The 18,683-nt window shown below is 47.4% G+C and overlaps 1 protein-coding gene across 2 annotated transcripts; it reads right to left on the reverse strand.

Annotated features, from left to right (window-relative positions):
* Positions 1–11,164: 11,164 nt before the first annotated feature.
* Positions 11,165–18,670, reverse strand: surf4l (surfeit 4, like). 2 transcript variants are annotated; one of them, XM_026187708.1, is made up of 6 exons: positions 18,025–18,670; positions 16,597–16,783; positions 15,839–15,915; positions 13,297–13,340; positions 12,966–13,155; positions 11,165–11,996 (listed from the first exon to the last, which is right to left on the reverse strand). In XM_026187708.1, exons 1-6 carry the CDS (start codon positions 18,070–18,072, stop codon positions 11,730–11,732), a joined length of 813 nt encoding a protein of 270 aa, XP_026043493.1. In that variant the 5' UTR covers positions 18,073–18,670; the 3' UTR covers positions 11,165–11,729. The 2 variants fall into 2 exon arrangements, with proteins under 2 accessions (XP_026043493.1, XP_026043494.1); XM_026187709.1 differs by lacking the exon at positions 18,025–18,670 and adding an exon at positions 17,230–17,292.
* Between the last annotated feature and the right edge of the window lie 13 nt (positions 18,671–18,683).

Consider the following 18,683-nt stretch of genomic DNA (forward strand, 5'->3'; position numbering starts at 1 on the left):
TCTGTGTGTGTGTGTGCGCGTCTGTGTGTGTGTGTGTCTGTGTGTGTGTGTGCGCGTCTGTGTGTGTGTGTCTGTGTGTGTGTGTGTGTACACGTCTGTGTCTGTGTCTGTGTGTGTGTCTGTGTGTGTCTGTGTCTGTGTGTGTGTCTGTGTGTGTGTCTGTGTGTGTGTCTGTGTGTGTGTCTGTGTGTGTCTGTGTGTGTGTCTGTGTGTGTCTGTGTCTGTGTGTGTGTCTGTGTGTGTGTCTGTGTGTGTGTCTGTGTGTGTGTCTGTGTGTGTCTGTGTGTGTGTCTGTGTCTGTGTGTGTGTCTGTGTGTGTGTGTGTGTGTGTGGCCCCTCCTTGCTCTCTGCAGCCTCTGTGACCTGTAATGAAGTTCGGAGCAGACTCCATCAGGATGATGTTGAACACAGAAAATAAAACTTTGGATTTAAACACGTCGCTGCTTCTGATTCGTTGGACATTAGACCTTGAATATATTCAGAGATGGTGAGAGTCGATTTGCTTTGGTTGAAGGTGATGTTGACGTATTCAGGTGAGTCTGCTAAACGCGTTCCTCCTGGTGGTAACGATGGTAACCATGGTTGTGTGGGAGGAGTCAAATTCAGAGGTTCAGAGTGACGCTCACTGTCCACCAGCCCAGTTTGTCTATTCTGGACTTTTTATTTCTCAGTAAGATCTACAAAGATGTGAAATACTCGGTCAGACCATTCCCCCGTGATCAGTCGAGGAAATCAAACATTCCCAACGACGGGATGAGAGGGAGGCGACGCGCCAGTCCTCTGGGAAGCATTAAGCTGTTGTTAGAGGCAAAAACGAGTCGAGAAAACTCCAAACTGAACATTCAATTACTGTGAAAGGTGAAAGTTAAACACAGCGACTACGACAGAGGTGGGAAATCCTCATGGCTCTTATCATACACGTTAAACTACAGACAGAAATATTCATAACATACAAAATCCCACCAAACGATTAGCGACGAATCCTGAGTCAGACAGCAGGTGAACAACACACCTGTGGAAGGCTACGCACAGTAAACGTAGTAAGTTAGTAAGACCACACATGAAGAAATCAAAGAAGTGATTGGAGGAAGGTGGGAAACCCTGCAGCATCTCTGAACCCCGACATCGCTCAGGGTGTGTGGACAGAGTACAACAGCCCCCCCTGGTGGACAGAGGTGGTCATTTCTATTATCCCCAAAGAAGGAAAAGATCAACTGGACTGTGGAAGCGACAGACCTGCAAGCAATCAATCCTGACTGATCAGACCAACTCAGGACGGTGTTAGGACCAATGTTCCCTCTAAGCTGCGCACATGCGCAATTGCGCACTGTTGGCACGTCGCTGCGCAGAGAAAATCTGCGTTGTGCACACAATTTTTTTTAACCTGAATTGAAATTAAAGTAAATATGTTCCGACACCGGTATTTTATCTAGCACAGCGGCTGATGAGTGAAGCCACGTTAATGACAACGTGTACAACCACTGTAGATGTGAGCAGGACAGACGAACAACTGACAGGAAAAGTGTGGACTTTACACCAGTTTTTAAACTGTGTTGATCGGCCGCGTACAACCAGAGTTATGATAAAATATCTGCAATGTTTGTTTTTCTTCCTGAATACTGTCGTTGTTTCTATTTACTGCAGGAAGAAACGGTACAAACAGCGTTTTATAAGGAAAACGCTCGAAAGCCTGTGAGCAAAGACAACACCAAAAAAACCCAGCCTTTCCTATTGGTGGAAAAATGTACCATGTCGACCAATCAAAACATGGCCTTTAGTTGTTAAGAAACTGGAGGAAGTTTTAGGAGTGATGGCGTGTTTGAGATGTGAGAGATTTGCAACGTTTAGCACAAATCTTGTGCAGTTAGTGTGTAGTCAGTGTGTAGTCAGTGTGTAGTCAGTGTGTAGTGTAGTCAGTGTGTAGTCAGTGTGCAGTTAGTGTGCAGTCAGTGTGCAGTTAGTGTGTAGTGTAGTCAGTGTGTAGTCAGTGTGCAGTTAGTGTGCAGTTAGTGTGCAGTTAGTGTGTAGTGTAGTCAGTGTGCAGTTAGTGTGCAGTCAGTGTGCAGTCAGTGTGTAGTGTAGTCAGTGTGTAGTTAGTGTGCAGTCAGTGTGCAGTCAGTGTGTAGTGTAGTCAGTGTGTAGTCAGTGTGCAGTTAGTGTGCAGTCAGTGTGCAGTTAGTGTGCAGTTAGTGTGCAGTCAGTGTGCAGTCAGTGTGTAGTGTAGTCAGTGTGTAGTCAGTGTGTAGTTAGTGTGCAGTCAGTGTGCAGTCAGTGTGTAGTGTAGTCAGTGTGTAGTGAGTGTGTAGTTAGTGTGTAGTCAGTGTGTAGTTAGTGTGTAGTCAGTGTGTAGTCAGTGTGTAGTGAGTGTGTAGTTAGTGTGTAGTTAGTGTGTAGTTAGTGTGCAGTCAGTGTGTAGTGAGTGTGTAGTCAGTGTGTAGTCAGTGTGTAGTGAGTGTGTAGTCAGTGTGTAGTCAGTGTGTAGTGAGTGTGTGTAGTTAGTGTGTAGTTAGTGTGTAGTCAGTGTGTAGTCAGTGTGTAGTTAGTGTGTAGTTAGTGTGTAGTCAGTGTGTAGTCAGTGTGTAGTTAGTGTGTAGTTAGTGTGTAGTTAGTGTGTAGTTAGTGTGCAGTCAGTGTGTAGTGAGTGTGTAGTTAGTGTGCAGTCAGTGTGTAGTGAGTGTGTAGTTAGTGTGTAGTGTAGTGAGTGTGTAGTCAGTGTGCAGTTAGTGTGCAGTTAGTGTGTAGTGTAGTCAGTGTGCAGTCAGTGTGCAGTTAGTGTGCAGTTAGTGTGTAGTCAGTGTGTAGTCAGTGTGTAGTCAGTGTGTAGTGAGTGTGTAGTGAGTGTGTAGTTAGTGTGTAGTCAGTGTGTAGTCAGTGTGTAGTGAGTGTGTAGTGAGTGTGTAGTTAGTGTGTAGTCAGTGTGTAGTTAGTGTGTAGTCAGTGTGTAGTTAGTGTGTAGTTAGTGTGTAGACAGTGTGTAGTTAGTGTGTAGTGAGTGTGTAGTCAGTGTGTAGTTAGTGTGCAGTCAGTGTGCAGTCAGTGTGTAGTTAGTGTGTAGTCAGTGCGTAGTCAGTGTGTAGTCAGTGCGTAGTCAGTGTGTAGTCAGTGTGTAGTCAGTGTGTAGTTAGTGTGTAGTCAGTGCGTAGTCAGTGTGTAGTCAGTGTGTAGTTAGTGTGTAGTCAGTGCGTAGTCAGTGTGTAGTCAGTGCGTAGTTAGTGTGTAGTTAGTGTGTAGTCAGTGTGTAGTTAGTGTGTAGTTAGTGTGTAGTCAGTGCGTAGTCAGTGTGTAGTCAGTGTGTAGTCAGTGTGTAGTCAGTGTGTAGTTAGTGCGTAGTCAGTGCGTAGTCAGTGCGTAGTCAGTGTGTAGTTAGTGTGTAGTCAGTGCGTAGTCAGTGTGTAGTCAGTGTGTAGTCAGTGTGTAGTTAGTGTGTAGTCAGTGTGTAGTCAGTGTGTAGTTAGTGTGTAGTTAGTGTGTAGTCAGTGTGTAGTGAGTGTGTAGTCAGTGTGTAGTCAGTGTGTAGTCAGTGTGTAGTTAGTGTGTAGTCAGTGTGTAGTCAGTGTGTAGTGAGTGTGTAGTCAGTGTGTAGTCAGTGTGTAGTTAGTGTGTAGTCAGTGTGTAGTCAGTGTGTAGTTAGTGTGTAGTCAGTGTGTAGTTAGTGTGTAGTCAGTGCGTAGTCAGTGTGTAGTCAGTGTGTAGTCAGTGTGTAGTCAGTGCGTAGTCAGTGCGTAGTCAGTGTGTAGTCAGTGTGTAGTCAGTGTGTAGTGAGTGTGTAGTCAGTGTGTAGTTAGTGTGTAGTCAGTGTGTAGTCAGTGTGTAGTTAGTGTGTAGTCAGTGTGCAGTTAGTGTGTTGTGTAGTCAGTGTGTAGTCAGTGTGCAGTCAGTGTGTAGTCAGTGTGTAGTCAGTGTGTAGTGAGTGTGTAGTCAGTGTGTAGTTAGTGTGTAGTCAGTGTGTTGTGTAGTCAGTGTGCAGTCAGTGTGTAGTCAGTGTGTAGTCAGTGTGTAGTTAGTGTGTAGTCAGTGTGTAGTCAGTGTGTAGTTAGTGTGTTGTGTAGTCAGTGTGTAGTCAGTGTGCAGTCAGTGTGTAGTCAGTGTGTAGTCAGTGTGTAGTGAGTGTGTAGTCAGTGTGTAGTTAGTGTGTAGTCAGTGTGTTGTGTAGTCAGTGTGTAGTCAGTGTGCAGTCAGAGTGTAGTGAGTGTGTAGTCAGTGTGTAGTCAGTGTGTAGTCAGTGTGTAGTCAGTGTGTTGTGTAGTTAGTGTGTAGTCAGTGTGTAGTGAGTGTGTAGTCAGTGTGTAGTTAGTGTGTAGTCAGTGTGTAGTCAGTGTGTAGTCAGTGTGTAGTGAGTGTGTAGTCAGTGTGTAGTGTAGTCAGTGTAGTCAGTGTGTAGTTAGTGTGTAGTCAGTGTGTAGTCAGTGTGTAGTCAGTGTGTAGTGAGTGTGTAGTCAGTGTGTAGTGTAGTCAGTGTGTAGTCAGTGTGCAGTTAGTGTGCAGTTAGTGTGCAGTTAGTGTGTAGTGTAGTCAGTGTGTAGTCAGTGTGCAGTTAGTGTGCAGTTAGTGTGCAGTTAGTGTGTAGTGTAGTCAGTGTGTAGTCAGTGTGTAGTCAGTGTGCAGTTAGTGTGCAGTCAGTGTGCAGTTAGTGCGCAGTCAGTGTGCAGTTAGTGTGCAGTCAGTGTGCAGTTAGTGTGTAGTCAGTGTGTAGTGAGTGTGTAGTGAGTGTGTAGTTAGTGTGTAGTCAGTGTGTAGTGAGTGTGTAGTTAGTGTGTAGTGTAGTCAGTGTGTAGTCAGTGTGTAGTCAGTGTGTAGTCAGTGTGTAGTGAGTGTGTAGTTAGTGTGTAGTCAGTGTGTAGTCAGTGTGTAGTCAGTGTGTAGTCAGTGTGTAGTGAGTGTGTAGTTAGTGTGTAGTTAGTGTGTAGTTAGTGTGTAGTCAGTGTGTAGTGAGTGTGTAGTTAGTGTGTAGTCAGTGTGTAGTGAGTGTGCAGTCAGTGTGTAGTGAGTGTGTAGTTAGTGTGTAGTGTAGTGAGTGTGTAGTCAGTGTGCAGTTAGTGTGCAGTTAGTGTGTAGTGTAGTCAGTGTGCAGTCAGTGTGCAGTTAGTGTGTAGTGAGTGTGTAGTGAGTGTGTAGTCAGTGTGTAGTCAGTGTGTAGTCAGTGTGTAGTGAGTGTGTAGTTAGTGTGTAGTCAGTGTGTAGTCAGTGTGTAGTTAGTGTGTAGTCAGTGTGTAGTTAGTGTGTAGTTAGTGTGTAGACAGTGTGTAGTTAGTGTGTAGTGAGTGTGTAGTCAGTGTGTAGTTAGTGTGCAGTCAGTGTGCAGTCAGTGTGTAGTTAGTGTGTAGTCAGTGCGTAGTCAGTGTGTAGTCAGTGCGTAGTCAGTGTGTAGTTAGTGTGTAGTCAGTGTGTAGTTAGTGTGTAGTCAGTGCGTAGTCAGTGTGTAGTCAGTGCGTAGTCAGTGTGTAGTCAGTGTGTAGTTAGTGTGTAGTCAGTGCGTAGTCAGTGTGTAGTCAGTGTGTAGTCAGTGTGTAGTTAGTGTGTAGTCAGTGCGTAGTCAGTGTGTAGTCAGTGCGTAGTCAGTGTGTAGTCAGTGTGTAGTTAGTGTGTAGTCAGTGCGTAGTCAGTGTGTAGTCAGTGCGTAGTCAGTGTGTAGTCAGTGTGTAGTTAGTGTGTAGTCAGTGCGTAGTCAGTGTGTAGTCAGTGCGTAGTCAGTGTGTAGTCAGTGTGTAGTTAGTGTGTAGTCAGTGCGTAGTCAGTGTGTAGTCAGTGCGTAGTTAGTGTGTAGTTAGTGCGTAGTCAGTGTGTAGTTAGTGTGTAGTTAGTGTGTAGTCAGTGCGTAGTCAGTGTGTAGTCAGTGCGTAGTTAGTGTGTAGTCAGTGTGTAGTTAGTGTGTAGTCAGTGTGTAGTCAGTGTGTAGTCAGTGTGTAGTTATTGTGTAGTCAGTGCGTAGTCAGTGCGTAGTCAGTGTGTAGTTAGTGTGTAGTCAGTGTGTAGTCAGTGTGTAGTCAGTGTGTAGTCAGTGTGTAGTCAGTGTGTAGTGAGTGTGTAGTCAGTGTGTAGTTAGTGTGCAGTCAGTGTGCAGTCAGTGTGTAGTCAGTGCGTAGTCAGTGTGTAGTCAGTGCGTAGTCAGTGTGTAGTTAGTGTGTAGTCAGTGTGTAGTTAGTGTGTAGTCAGTGTGTAGTCAGTGTGTAGTCAGTGTGTAGTTAGTGTGTAGTCAGTGCGTAGTCAGTGTGTAGTCAGTGCGTAGTTAGTGTGTAGTTAGTGCGTAGTCAGTGTGTAGTTAGTGTGTAGTTAGTGTGTAGTCAGTGCGTAGTCAGTGTGTAGTCAGTGTGTAGTTAGTGTGTAGTCAGTGTGTAGTCAGTGTGTAGTCAGTGTGTAGTTAGTGTGTAGTCAGTGTGTAGTTATTGTGTAGTCAGTGCGTAGTCAGTGTGTAGTCAGTGTGTAGTCAGTGTGTAGTTAGTGTGTAGTCAGTGCGTAGTCAGTGTGTAGTCAGTGTGTAGTGAGTGTGTAGTGAGTGTGTAGTGAGTGTGTAGTCAGTGTGTAGTCAGTGTGTAGTCAGTGTGTAGTTAGTGTGTAGTCAGTGCGTAGTCAGTGTGTAGTCAGTGTGTAGTCAGTGTGTAGTCAGTGTGTAGTGAGTGTGTAGTCAGTGCGTAGTCAGTGTGTAGTTAGTGTGTAGTCAGTGTGTAGTTAGTGTGTAGTTAGTGTGTAGTCAGTGTGTAGTCAGTGTGTAGTCAGTGTGTAGTGAGTGTGTAGTGAGTGTGTAGTCAGTGTGTAGTCAGTGTGTAGTTAGTGTGTAGTTAGTGTGTAGTCAGTGTGTAGTCAGTGTGTAGTTAGTGTGTAGTCAGTGTGTTGTGTAGTTAGTGTGTAGTCAGTGTGTAGTGAGTGTGTAGTCAGTGTGTTGTGTAGTCAGTGTGTAGTCAGTGTGTAGTCAGTGTGTTGTCAGTGTGTAGTCAGTGTGTTGTGTAGTTAGTGTGTAGTTAGTGTGTAGTTAGTGTGTAGTCAGTGTGTAGTCAGTGTGTTGTGTAGTTAGTGTGTAGTCAGTGTGTAGTCAGTGTGTAGTTAGTGTGTAGTCAGTGTGTAGTCAGTGTGTTGTGTAGTCAGTGTGTAGTCAGTGTGTAGTCAGTGTGTAGTCAGTGTGTAGTTAGTGTGCAGTCAGTGTGTAGTCAGTGTGTTGTGTAGTTAGTGTGTAGTTAGTGTGTAGTGAGTGTGTAGTGAGTGTGTAGTCAGTGTGTAGTCAGTGTGTAGTCAGTGTGTAGTTAGTGTGTAGTTAGTGTGTAGTCAGTGTGTTGTGTAGTTAGTGTGTAGTTAGTGTGTAGTGAGTGTGTAGTCAGTGTGTAGTCAGTGTGTAGTCAGTGTGTAGTTAGTGTGTAGTTAGTGTGTAGTCAGTGTGTAGTCAGTGTGTTGTGTAGTTAGTGTGTAGTTAGTGTGTAGTGAGTGTGTAGTCAGTGTGTAGTCAGTGTGTAGTCAGTGTGTAGTTAGTGTGTAGTCAGTGTGTTGTGTAGTCAGTGTGTTGTGTAGTCAGTGTGTAGTCAGTGTGTAGTTAGTGTGTAGTCAGTGTGTAGTGTAGTCAGTGTGTAGTCAGTGTGTAGTCAGTGTGTAGTCAGTGTGTAGTCAGTGTGTAGTCAGTGTGTAGTCAGTGTGTAGTCAGTGTGTAGTTAGTGTGTAGTCAGTGTGTTGTGTAGTCAGTGTGTAGTCAGTGTGTAGTCAGTGTGTAGTCAGTGTGCAGTCAGTGTGTAGTCAGTGTGTAGTCAGTGTGTAGTGTAGTCAGTGTGTAGTCAGTGTGTAGTCAGTGTGTAGTTAGTGTGTAGTCAGTGTGTTGTGTAGTCAGTGTGTAGTCAGTGTGTAGTCAGTGTGTAGTTAGTGTGTAGTCAGTGTGTTGTGTAGTCAGTGTGCAGTCAGTGTGTAGTTAGTGTGTAGTCAGTGTGTAGTCAGTGTGTTGTGTAGTCAGTGTGTAGTCAGTGTGTAGTCAGTGTGTAGTCAGTGTGTAGTTAGTGTGTAGTCAGTGTGTAGTCAGTGTGTAGTCAGTGTGCAGTCAGTGTGTAGTCAGTGTGTAGTCAGTGTGTAGTCAGTGTGTAGTCAGTGTGTAGTTAGTGTGTAGTCAGTGTGTAGTCAGTGTGTAGTCAGTGTGCAGTCAGTGTGTAGTCAGTGTGTAGTCAGTGTGTAGTCAGTGTGTAGTTAGTGTGTAGTCAGTGTGTAGTCAGTGTGTAGTTAGTGTGTAGTCAGTGTGTGGTCAGCGTGTAGTGTAGTCAGTGTGTAGTTAGTGTGTAGTTAGTGTGTAGTGAGTGTGTAGTCAGTGTGTAGTGTAGTCAGTGTGTAGTTAGTGTGTAGTCAGTGTGTAGTCAGTGTGTGGTCAGCGTGTAGTGTAGTCACTGTGTAGTCAGTGTGTTGTGTAGTCAGTGTGTAGTTAGTGTGTAGTCAGTGTGTAGTTAGTGTGTAGTCAGTGTGTAGTGTAGTCAGTGTGTAGTCAGTGTGTAGTTAGTGTGTAGTCAGTGTGTAGTTAGTGTGTAGTCAGTGTGTAGTCAGTGTGTTGTGTAGTCAGTGTGTAGTTAGTGTGTAGTCAGTGTGTAGTGTAGTCAGTGTGTAGTCAGTGTGTAGTTAGTGTGTAGTCAGTGTGTAGTTAGTGTGTAGTCAGTGTGTAGTCAGTGTGTTGTGTAGTCAGTGTGTAGTTAGTGTGTAGTCAGTGTGTAGTCAGTGTGTTGTGTAGTCAGTGTGTAGTCAGTGTGTAGTCAGTGTGTAGTCAGTGTGTAGTCAGTGTGTAGTTAGTGTGTAGTCAGTGTGTAGTCAGTGTGTAGTTAGTGTGTAGTCAGTGTGTAGTCAGTGTGTAGTTAGTGTGTAGTCAGTGTGTAGTCAGTGTGTAGTTAGTGTGTAGTCAGTGTGTAGTCAGTGTGTAGTCAGTGTGTAGTTAGTGTGTAGTCAGTGTGTAGTCAGTGTGTAGTCAGTGTGTAGTTAGTGTGTAGTTAGTGTGTAGTGTAGTCAGTAGTGTTGTTGTGTGTCAGAACAATGAGGCGCCTGCTGAGTGTTACAGGTGTTACAGCAGTGACACATCTGCTGCTGTCAGGCCTGCAGGTATCAGGCTGTTGTTCTCCTTCATCTCATAGTGGACACAAATTATTTTTTGGAGCGGCACAAATAATTTGTGTGGCATCAGATTTGATGCAGAACAGCTGATTGTTCTGTAAATAGTTTGAAATGTTTATTTAAAAACGCTTTGGCTGCATTTTTAGGTAAACAGCTGCAAAAAGCTTTGTTTGCATAACTCAGTTACTTTTTTGAAGAAGTAACTATATAATTAATTACCCAACATTGGTCATTGTTTACTGTATTTGCAGACAGAGTTACAGACTCTCTCCCAGACCACAGACTCATAATACAGTCAGAGCTTTATGAAAAATAAAGAAAGAAAGCTTTGTTTTCAAACTTGGAGTTCAAGTTATTTTTCCTTCCAATAGTGTTAACATGCTACAGGTCATGAACAAGATTGTTTTTAATTGTCATTGTAAGTAGGCTGAAGCAGTTAATTTAAAGTAGTCTAACATAAATGCTGTAATTTGATTACTTTAATAAACATGTAACTTGGATGCTGGCGTGACCACACTGCACACGTCTGCTGTTGGGGCGCTCAGTTTGTGTTCGCTCAGACACGTGAAACATTAGAGGGAACGTTGTTTAGGACACCAGTGCTAATTAGGTCAGATGCATATTTCATGTTTCTGTATGAAATGGTTTAAATGTGATCACTGTGTGATGAACCAGTGGGCTCACTGCACGCTGTGCTTCATCCATCCTCCTCTTCATCGCATTCATTAACCTTTGAACCAAAGCAGAAGAGGAGCAACAACTCCTGAAGGAGAGCAGGACGATCCTTAACTCGACCTGCCAAACACTGATGACCCTGTTGGAGAATGTGGCCAATGTGCTGAGTGTGAGGTTCATGATGAGCCACCAACACAGTCAGAATGAACATTATCACTTTCTTTTCCTCTCACAGGGGGCGCCGTGCAGGTGTTCCTGTCACGGCCGACGGTAACCTCGGGATGAGTCGAAGCGTTCAGAAAGCTTCTGTGTACTTAGTGTAATTAGTCCATGTAAACTGGAGGAGCCGCCCAAAGTGGTGACACGCTGCACCTACGAGTCTGGCTTTGTGACAAAGTGAGGACGGATTTAAAAAGCGGCCCTTTGGGGCCTCGCATGCTATAACTCACTTCTCCACAAGAGGGCACTTAAGAGTTTTGCAGCTTTACAAAATGAGGACTGTTCAGAAAAAGCTGACTTTGCAGATTCTTACAAGTCAGACATCAAAGGGCCCTGAGTGGCTGTACTGTGGACGCCTTCCTGTCATTACTGAAACCAACGCTGTGGTTTCCAGACATCGGACTGCGTGAGGACGCGGCGGGAGGCTGAACTAAACGAAACCTGGGAAACGTGCGCCACACAAACACGGTGTTAAGATTCACTTTAAATGCACTTCTGTGCGCCCGGGTGACTGAAGAGCAGGTCAGTGTGCATCCAGCTTACATAATGGAAAAGATCACAGGTCATGGTGCTCGAACTGCTCAGAGGTCAGAGGTCACGTTAGTTTGACAGCCTGCTCACGACAACCGCACGTTTAAGCTGAGAGGCCGTCCCGCGGCGCTTCGATGACCTGGGAAGTTGGCGCGGCAGGAGGACATGCGGGCTGAACCGCAGGACGCGCCTTTATGGTCGATAGCACCGCCCACGTGTCGTGTGGCGTGCCACGTGACTCAGGTCTGCAGGCAGAGCGCCGCCTCGCAGTGAAGCTGAACGAACGAGCAGCACGGCGCAGGTCCCCGCTCAGGTGTGTCTGTCACACTCGGGCAAGCGACGATCACACAAACACCTCCACCCGCTCCTCTGTCACTCCAACCCTCCGCACGTCCTCCTCCGTTCATGAACCTCCCCTGACGTCTTCCTCTTTTCCACCTGCCCGACTGGCCCATCTTCATTGTCCTTCGTCCATCAGAGCAGAGGGCGCCGTGTGCTGCGATTAGCTAGGAGAGGACACGCCCAGCACACAGAAGCAGCTTCCAGCACGCCTAGTCCCAGCGTGAGCTCACTTCCTGTTCTCGCTGATTTTCAAATAAAACACGGAGGTTGTGTCCGTCTTCTTTATACAGTCTGTGGGAGATGAGCAGGTGCTGCAGGAAACACTGAAACACACACACACTTAATGCTGCACGCTTTATTAAACTCCTCCTACAAAAACACGATAGAAAAAGACTCAGACTCAAACACTGAACGTCGTACAGAGACGAAACACACTGTGAGGAAGCAGCGCCTCCTGCAGGACGCCACGGGTTACTACAGCCTCCCCGCTCCGTACTAAAGCTGTGATCGCTCACCTGCTCAGGTGTGTTTGTCGCCTCAGAGCTGCTCAAAATGACTCTGCCTCCATTTTTGTCGTTTGTCCAGCTCGTTACAAAAACATTAACGAGTGACGTCGTTGTGTCCGAATCGTCACATCGAACAGGCTGAAAACAGCAAAGACCGCCTACAAAAGCACTGATTGGATAACGCAGCAGCTGATGCCTCAGGGAGGCGGGTGGCGGTCACTGGGTGGTGCAGCAGGATGGAGGTGGAGGCGCTCCCTCGCCTCCTCTAAAATCACTCTAAGTGTCAAACATCACAGCCAGTGTGCAACAAACATCACGTGACACAAAGACGAGCTCTGATTGGTCGCTCAGAGAGCAAAAAAATAAAAATAGAAGAGGCAGAGGCGCGGCTCCTCCTCCTCACCACTCCTTCTTCTTCTCGTCCATGGAGACGCCCCCGGGCCCGAGCGCCACCACCAGCAGCAGGCCGCCGATCACCGAGGTGGTCTGGAAGAAGTCGTACTTCAGGAAGTCGTGCATGGGCGTGTAGGACGGCACGCTCCAGAAGGCGTTGATGGTGAAGTTGATGCAGAGCAGCCACGCCACCAGCGTGAGCGCCGCCAGCTTCGTCTTAAAGCCCACCGCCACCAGGACCATGAGCGCCGTCCCCACCACGTTCTGCAGGAACTGAACACAACACGCCGTCAGCACAAGGACGACGGTCACGCCCATAATTATTCAGACCCCCAAAGTTACTTTTATTCAACCTGCAAGTTTTCGTCTCCCAAACGATGTGGAGACGAGGCACCAGAGGCATCGCCGCCGCAAACACGCTTCTCTGCTTTTGTTCTCATTGGAGCAAAACGTGCCCCGCCCACAATCATTCACTCGTCTCAGTAATAGAAAAACCTTTAATAGTTATTACAGCAGACGAACGCGTCCTATAATCGCACGTCTCCACGTTTGCTCATTTGTCTTTAGCAGTGAGCTTTCAGGTCGGAGGGTCCCCTCGCCCTGATCTCTAGCTCCGCCCACAGTCTCTGCTGGACTCTGTGGGCGGAGCTGCTCAATGTTAATGTTTGTGTCTGCTAACCGTTTACTTTGCTGTGCTTTGGGTCGTTGTAGTGCTGAGCTGTCTGCTGCTGCCTGATGATGAGGAGGAGGATCTTCATGCTGTTTTTCGTGGTGGCGTTTCCTGTGATGAGCTTCCCCCCGCCCCCCAGGGTGGCTGTAGCTCAGGTGGCAGAGCGGATCAGCCACTAACCAGAAGGTCGGTGGTTCGATCCCAGACTGTCCACCAAGCCGCTGCCCACTGAATCGGCTTGGACTGTTCGGACGGTGATTTTAGGACTGTGGATTTCCCAGAGACTGTGACAGTTTGTGAAGAGCGCGAGTCATTCTGGACACTTTTTGCTCAAATGTAAATAAAAGCGACGCCTCTGGTGCCTCGTCTTCTTCTCTTTTGGCAGACGCCCGTGTCATTTCCTGTCAAAAACAACTTGTTGGTTGAACAAAAGTAAGCTTCTGTCAAATCTTGCCAGGAGTTTGAATAATTACGTGGCACACACGTGTGGACACGTGTGGACACGTGTGGACACGTGTGGACACGTGTGTGCCACGTGTGGACACGTGTGGACACGTGTGGGTGTGACTCACGCTGAGCAGGCTGAGGTCAAAGTGCAGCAGCGTCATGAACATGAGGACGAGGAGGACGCGACCTCCCAGCTGCAGGAGGTGCTTCGGCGAGCTCTGATGTCCGAGGGAAGGAACTCCGGCGAACACGCTACGCGCCTCCCCCCTGCACTCTGCCAGGAGGAGGAGGAGGCCCCCGCCCAGCGCCAGGTTCCTGCAGAGGAGGACGAGGAGGATGAAGAACAGCAGATCATGTCTTTGTAGCTCCAACCTGCAGCGTCACGCAAACGTGCAGAACGAGCCGTTTCTGTCCACGACGTCGATAAAGTTATTTCAGAAAGGCGTGACGACTTACCTCATGAGGAACTTGAGGTCCCACAGGATGCTGTAAGCCACCATCTGCAGGTCACACAGAGTCACATGATCAGACTCACAGGTAACATTCTGGGACTCACCTGTTTGAAAGTTCACCTGCACCGTGTTGGCAGGACGAAACACGACCTTAACTTTTTCAGTTTAACAGATCTGACCAATCACAGCACTGCATTTGGCATCGAGTGCATGCGCAGCTGCAAACTCGCACCAGTGCTGAACACGCCTGACCACAGCGAGCTGCTGCTCCGGCTCAGCCGGCGCTGCGACATCAGAAACACAGACTAAAGCTTCCGCTCTGGATCCTCAGAGACTGCGCATACCAGCTAGCTCCTGTGTTCACTGAGATATTCAACATCTCTTTATCTCAGTCGGTCATCCCCACATGCTTCAAAGAGTCCATCATTGTTCCTGTCCCGAAGAAACCCCACCCTGCTTCTCTCAATGACTATCGCCCTGTAGCCCTCACCTCAGTAGTGATGAAGTGCTTTGAACGCCTGGTCAGAGACTTCATCATTTCTTCACTACCAGACACACTGGACCCACTACAGTTCGCTTACCGTCCAAATCGTTCCACAGACGATGCCATCTCTCATCTCCTCCACACATCACTCACTCACTTGGACACTAGAAGGGGGAATTATGTTAAAATGCTCTTCATAGACTACAGCTCTGCATTTAATACCATAATTCCCTCCACACTCACCACCAAGCTGGAGCATCTGGGACTCAGCTCATCTATGTGTCAGTGGATCTCCAACTTCCTAACTGGCAGACCACAGGCAGTAAGGATGGGCGGACATGTCTCAGCCTCCACCACTCTCAGCACTGGAGCCCCCCAGGGGTGTGTTCTGAGCCCCCTGCTGTACTCTTTGTACACATATGACTGTGTGGCCACTACCAGCTCCACCACCATCATCACGTTTGCTGACGACACCGTCGTGGTGGGCCTGATCTCTGATAACAACGAGACGGCCTACCTGAAGGAGATTAGGAATCTGGAGAACTGGTGCCAGAGGAACAACCTCCTTCTAAACGTCAGTAAGACAAAGGAGCTGATAGTGGACTTCAGCACTAAGCAGGAGAGGAACTACCAGACCCCCGTCATCAACGAGTGCCCAGTGGAGAGAGTGGACAGCTTCAAATACCTCGGAGTTCACATCACGCAGGACCTGTCATGGTCCTGTCACATCAACACCGTGGTGAAAAAGGCCCGACAGCGTCTCTACCACCTCAGACGCTTGAGAGACTTCCAACTGCCCTCCAAGGTGCTCAGGAACTTTTACTCGTGCACCATAGAGAGCATCCTGGCGGGAAACATCTTAACCTGGTTCGGGAACAGCACCATGCAGGACAGACGAGCTCTACAGAGGGTTGTGCGGTCAGCTGAGCGCACCATCCGCTCCGAGCTCCCTGACCTGCACTCAATCTACAGCAGGCGGTGCTGGACCAAGGCCAGGAAGATGGTGAAGGACCTCAGCCATCCCAACAACAGACTGTTCTCTCTGCTGAGGTCAGGAAAGCGATTCCGCTCCCTGAAGACCAACACAGAGAGACTGAGGAGGAGCTTCTTCCCGCAGGCGATACGGTCTCTCAATCACACCACCACACAGTACTGACCCACACATATGGTTCTTACACACACACTGGACTTTCTGGACTTTGGTTTTGCACAACACTGGTCACTATATTCTTCATTTCTGGTTAATACTTGTACAGCTGCTGTTATTGTGTATATATTTATTTATATTTATATTTCTTCATACATTCTTATATAGTTCTATATTGTGTATTTTGTTGTACAGTTATTTCATTTTCAACTTTAATTTATATATTTTATCTTATTCTTTCCCAGTTCAATTTACCCTTCATTCTAATTTGTGTTGTACAGTTATTTCATTTTTAACCTTAATTTATATTTTATTCCTTCCTAGTTAAATTTACCCTTTTTAATTTTTCATATTTATTTCCTATCTTATTCATAGCCTTTTCCTTTTTTGTTTTCTTTAGGTCACGAGCAGTTGTCCAAGCATTTCACTACATATCGTACTGTGTATGACTGTGTACGTGACAAATAAAATTTGAATTTGAATTTGAATTTGGATCAAACCGGGAATCGTCCCGGCCGCTGCCTGCTCCCGCCACCTGGATCGTCCACGTTTCTTCCTTTTCTCCTTCGGAAACATCGTCACCTCTTCCTGTGCGCTCCACTTTACCCGGAAATCACAGCGCTTTCAACGTGTCTACAGTACACGCCCCCCCGCACACACACACGGTCAGCTGTGGCTCTTCTTTCAGAGACAAAGAACAAAACGTTTATGTTTCAAACAGGAAACGTTTACTCTGATTTATCATTTAAGACCACAGCAACTTCCTGTTTGGGAGTCTGAAGGCGTGACGGCGCAGTGAAAACCGACTGAAGCTCGCTGACCATCACGTCAAAAACCTGCAATACTAAACATGAAACACGTGTGTGTGTGTGTGTGTGTGTGTGTGTGTGTGTGTGTGTGTGTGTGTGTGTGTACCTGCAGAGCGATGATCCCAAACAGAGCGCCGCAGGCGTGCTGAACAAAGTTCCTGCTGAGGATCAACACGCAGCAGCCTGCAGACACACACGTGTTACATGTTTAATGTGGAACAACTGAGAGCTCTAAATCACCAATAATCAATCAATCAATCAGAGACTGGTGCAACAACCCAGGTGCTCGCAGAGATCATTACACACACATACGTATAAATGTACAGGCAGGGGACCTCTGTCCCTAACTGTCACCAGTGTGCGAGTCCTCGGAGCCCCGTCTGCATTCGGACCTGCTCGGATCACCACGGTTTTCATTAGATCCTAGTACCTGGTACCAGGTGCTTTAGCAGGTGCTCGGCCGGGGTTCCCAGCGATCTGAGCAGGTATTAAAGTGTGACATCATCAGACTGCATGGCACAGATTGGCTGGTCAGTAGCGTCAGTGTGACGAAGAGCTGCAGATCGAGCAGCAGGTACACCGTCGCCTCCACGTCCACCTTTGCTGTAGCGTTCGCCTTGCATACTAATTATGCCGCAGGACGCTCAGACACGTTGCTATGACGACAGCCACGCAGGTTAGGTAGTACCAGACAGTAATGAGAACCAGGTTAATGGAAAAGGGCCTCATATGTGTACAACGAGGTGTGAAACGCCCGTCCCCACAAGAAGGTGTCAGGGTTACAGTTAGGCTGGGCGTTCAGTGATGGTTAGGATGAGCATTTTGTCAATTAGATGAAAACGTGTGTGTGTGTGTGAGTGTTACCCAGCTGTCCCAGCAGGTTGATGAGGACGAAGAGGTTGGCGATGAAGAGGCCACAGCTCCAGGTGGAGTCGATATACTCGCTCTGCTCGCTCCACTGGAGCCACATCCTGATGCCGTCCTCGAGGAAGGTGCTGACCAGGCAGAGGCGGGCCACGTGGGGGAGGTAGTGTTTGGTCACCCGCAGGAACTAAAGCAGCGGGGTGATCAGCACACTGTTAGTCACTTTATTAATGTAGCACCGACTGCGTTTTTGTACATGCGGGGTTTAAAATACAAAGAGGCACCAAGAGCTGCAGTTCCTCTGACATCCAGCAGAGGCAGCAGTGAGTTGGTCCCCACAGACTCCCATGTTCAAACTTTGCAGCAGAAGTAAACATGTTTACAGCCGGACATCATGCTGCGAGGTCACTGTACTAACAGGCTGGAGCTAAAAATCAGCACAATGTTTCCTTAGATTAAAAACACATCAGCTGCTGATTCATGAGCCACAGCTTCAGGTAGACACGCCCACATATTTATTATTACTTTTAAAATACTTTAACTTGACTCTAACACGGTTGTTTAAATGTGGATTAACCAAGAAGATGATGATCATCGTGTGTGTTTCACGGCTGCGTGGAGGACGTGAGCTACCTGCTGCTGCAGCAACACTTTCTGTGTCGCTCCGTGGCGGAGGGTTACTTTCAGAACTTCCGGTCAGCTGCGCATTGATCGAACCAGACTCCGGTAACAGGTGTTTTCATTGAACCGTTCCCGGTTCGTCAGCAGTGATTCACGGCTGTGAGAAGAAACTATACCGCTCGGGCACGTCAGGACCCCGGCCTCGCCTCCGCGTGAGACCCAGCTGAACCACGAATTCGTTACTTTACTCTCAAACGTACATTTTTATAAAACATTTAAATGTTAATGTGTAAAGCAGCCCTGGAGCGATCAGAGCTCTCCTGAGGTCGAACATCATCTCAGAGGAAAGTCACCCATCATTATTTCCGTTTTCCTACAAGCTGCGAACGTTTCACCAGACTCGATTTAAAATCTGTCACGTTTCAACTTTCCTCGAGTCTCCACAGACACCGTTGGTTTGTAGAAAACACCTGAACACGATCATCCATCGTGTAAAGTCGTTCTTCATTTCGGCCAACAGAACAACTCAATAAAGATCGCATTTTTGGTGTTTTAGTGAGAATGAATCTGCACCACGGTCTTTCCTGTTCCAGCCTCCCGATGACGAAATCTGCTGCTTTGCTTCAAACTTCATGAAAGTTCATTTTAAAGCAACGAAGCTGTTCCGGGGAGCAGCTGGCCTCTGCTTTTCGAGCTGACTAAACTTGTTTTGCAGCAGAAATCACCGAGCTTTCAACAACCAGATGTTTGCGATAACCGGACCGAGTCCCAGCTCAGCGTGTCGCCGCTCCGGGTGCGCGAGCTTACCTGGTCCGCCACATCCTCCGCCTGGCTCATGAGGTCTCCGTGTCCCATCTCTGGCTCCGACGGTAAGGCACTTCAGTGCGGAAAAGCAGCTGCCAGCTCACGTCCCGGTCCGGTCCGCAGTGATGATGAAGATGCCCCGCTGCTGCCTCCTCCGACCCACAATCCTCCGCCCTGAGCAGGTAGGGCGCCCCCTGCGGCCGGGTTGGGTACAGCATGCCACGTGGACCGGTGTTCTGACAAAACGTCCTACCTAAGTAGTTTATGCACATTTGTGCTGTCAGCGCAAATGTAAGTAGGTATGACGGTTTGCCACTTAACTTTGCCCATCAGAGTATGTTTCTAGCTCTTATTAACAAAGGTAGGATGATTTGCCACTGAATTTCGTGTTGTGCGCATGCGTAGAAACAACGGGTAGGATGGTTTGTCAGGTAGGATGGATTCCCAGAACATCGGAACATGAAAGTTTAACCCAGCTCAGATGTGACCCGAACACGTCGGTGGTTCTTGTTCTTTCACGTGGGCTGTGGGGATGTAGAAACAATGAACATGATGCACGGCTGAGCCACCAGGGGGCGCTGAATGACATAAACACTGATAACTCTGCAGGATGAATAACAGTGTGATCGTTTCATTCTCTCATAATGGTAATAATTTATTTA

Source organism: Astatotilapia calliptera, chromosome 12, assembly GCF_900246225.1.
Source record: "Astatotilapia calliptera chromosome 12, fAstCal1.2, whole genome shotgun sequence".
NCBI classification, from domain to species: domain Eukaryota; kingdom Metazoa; phylum Chordata; class Actinopteri; order Cichliformes; family Cichlidae; genus Astatotilapia; species Astatotilapia calliptera.

Coding starts and splice junctions, on each gene's coding strand:
- surf4l (XM_026187708.1), bottom strand. CDS start 18,072: ATGGGACACGGAGACCTCATGAGCCAGGCGGAGGATGTGGCGGACCAG. Junction 13,156..13,296: donor GACCTCAAGTTCCTCATGAG/GTAAGTCGTCAC, acceptor CCTCCTCTGCAG/GAACCTGGCGCTGGGCGGGG. Junction 11,997..12,965: donor TTGACCTCAGCCTGCTCAGC/GTGAGTCACACC, acceptor TGTTGTGTTCAG/TTCCTGCAGAACGTGGTGGG.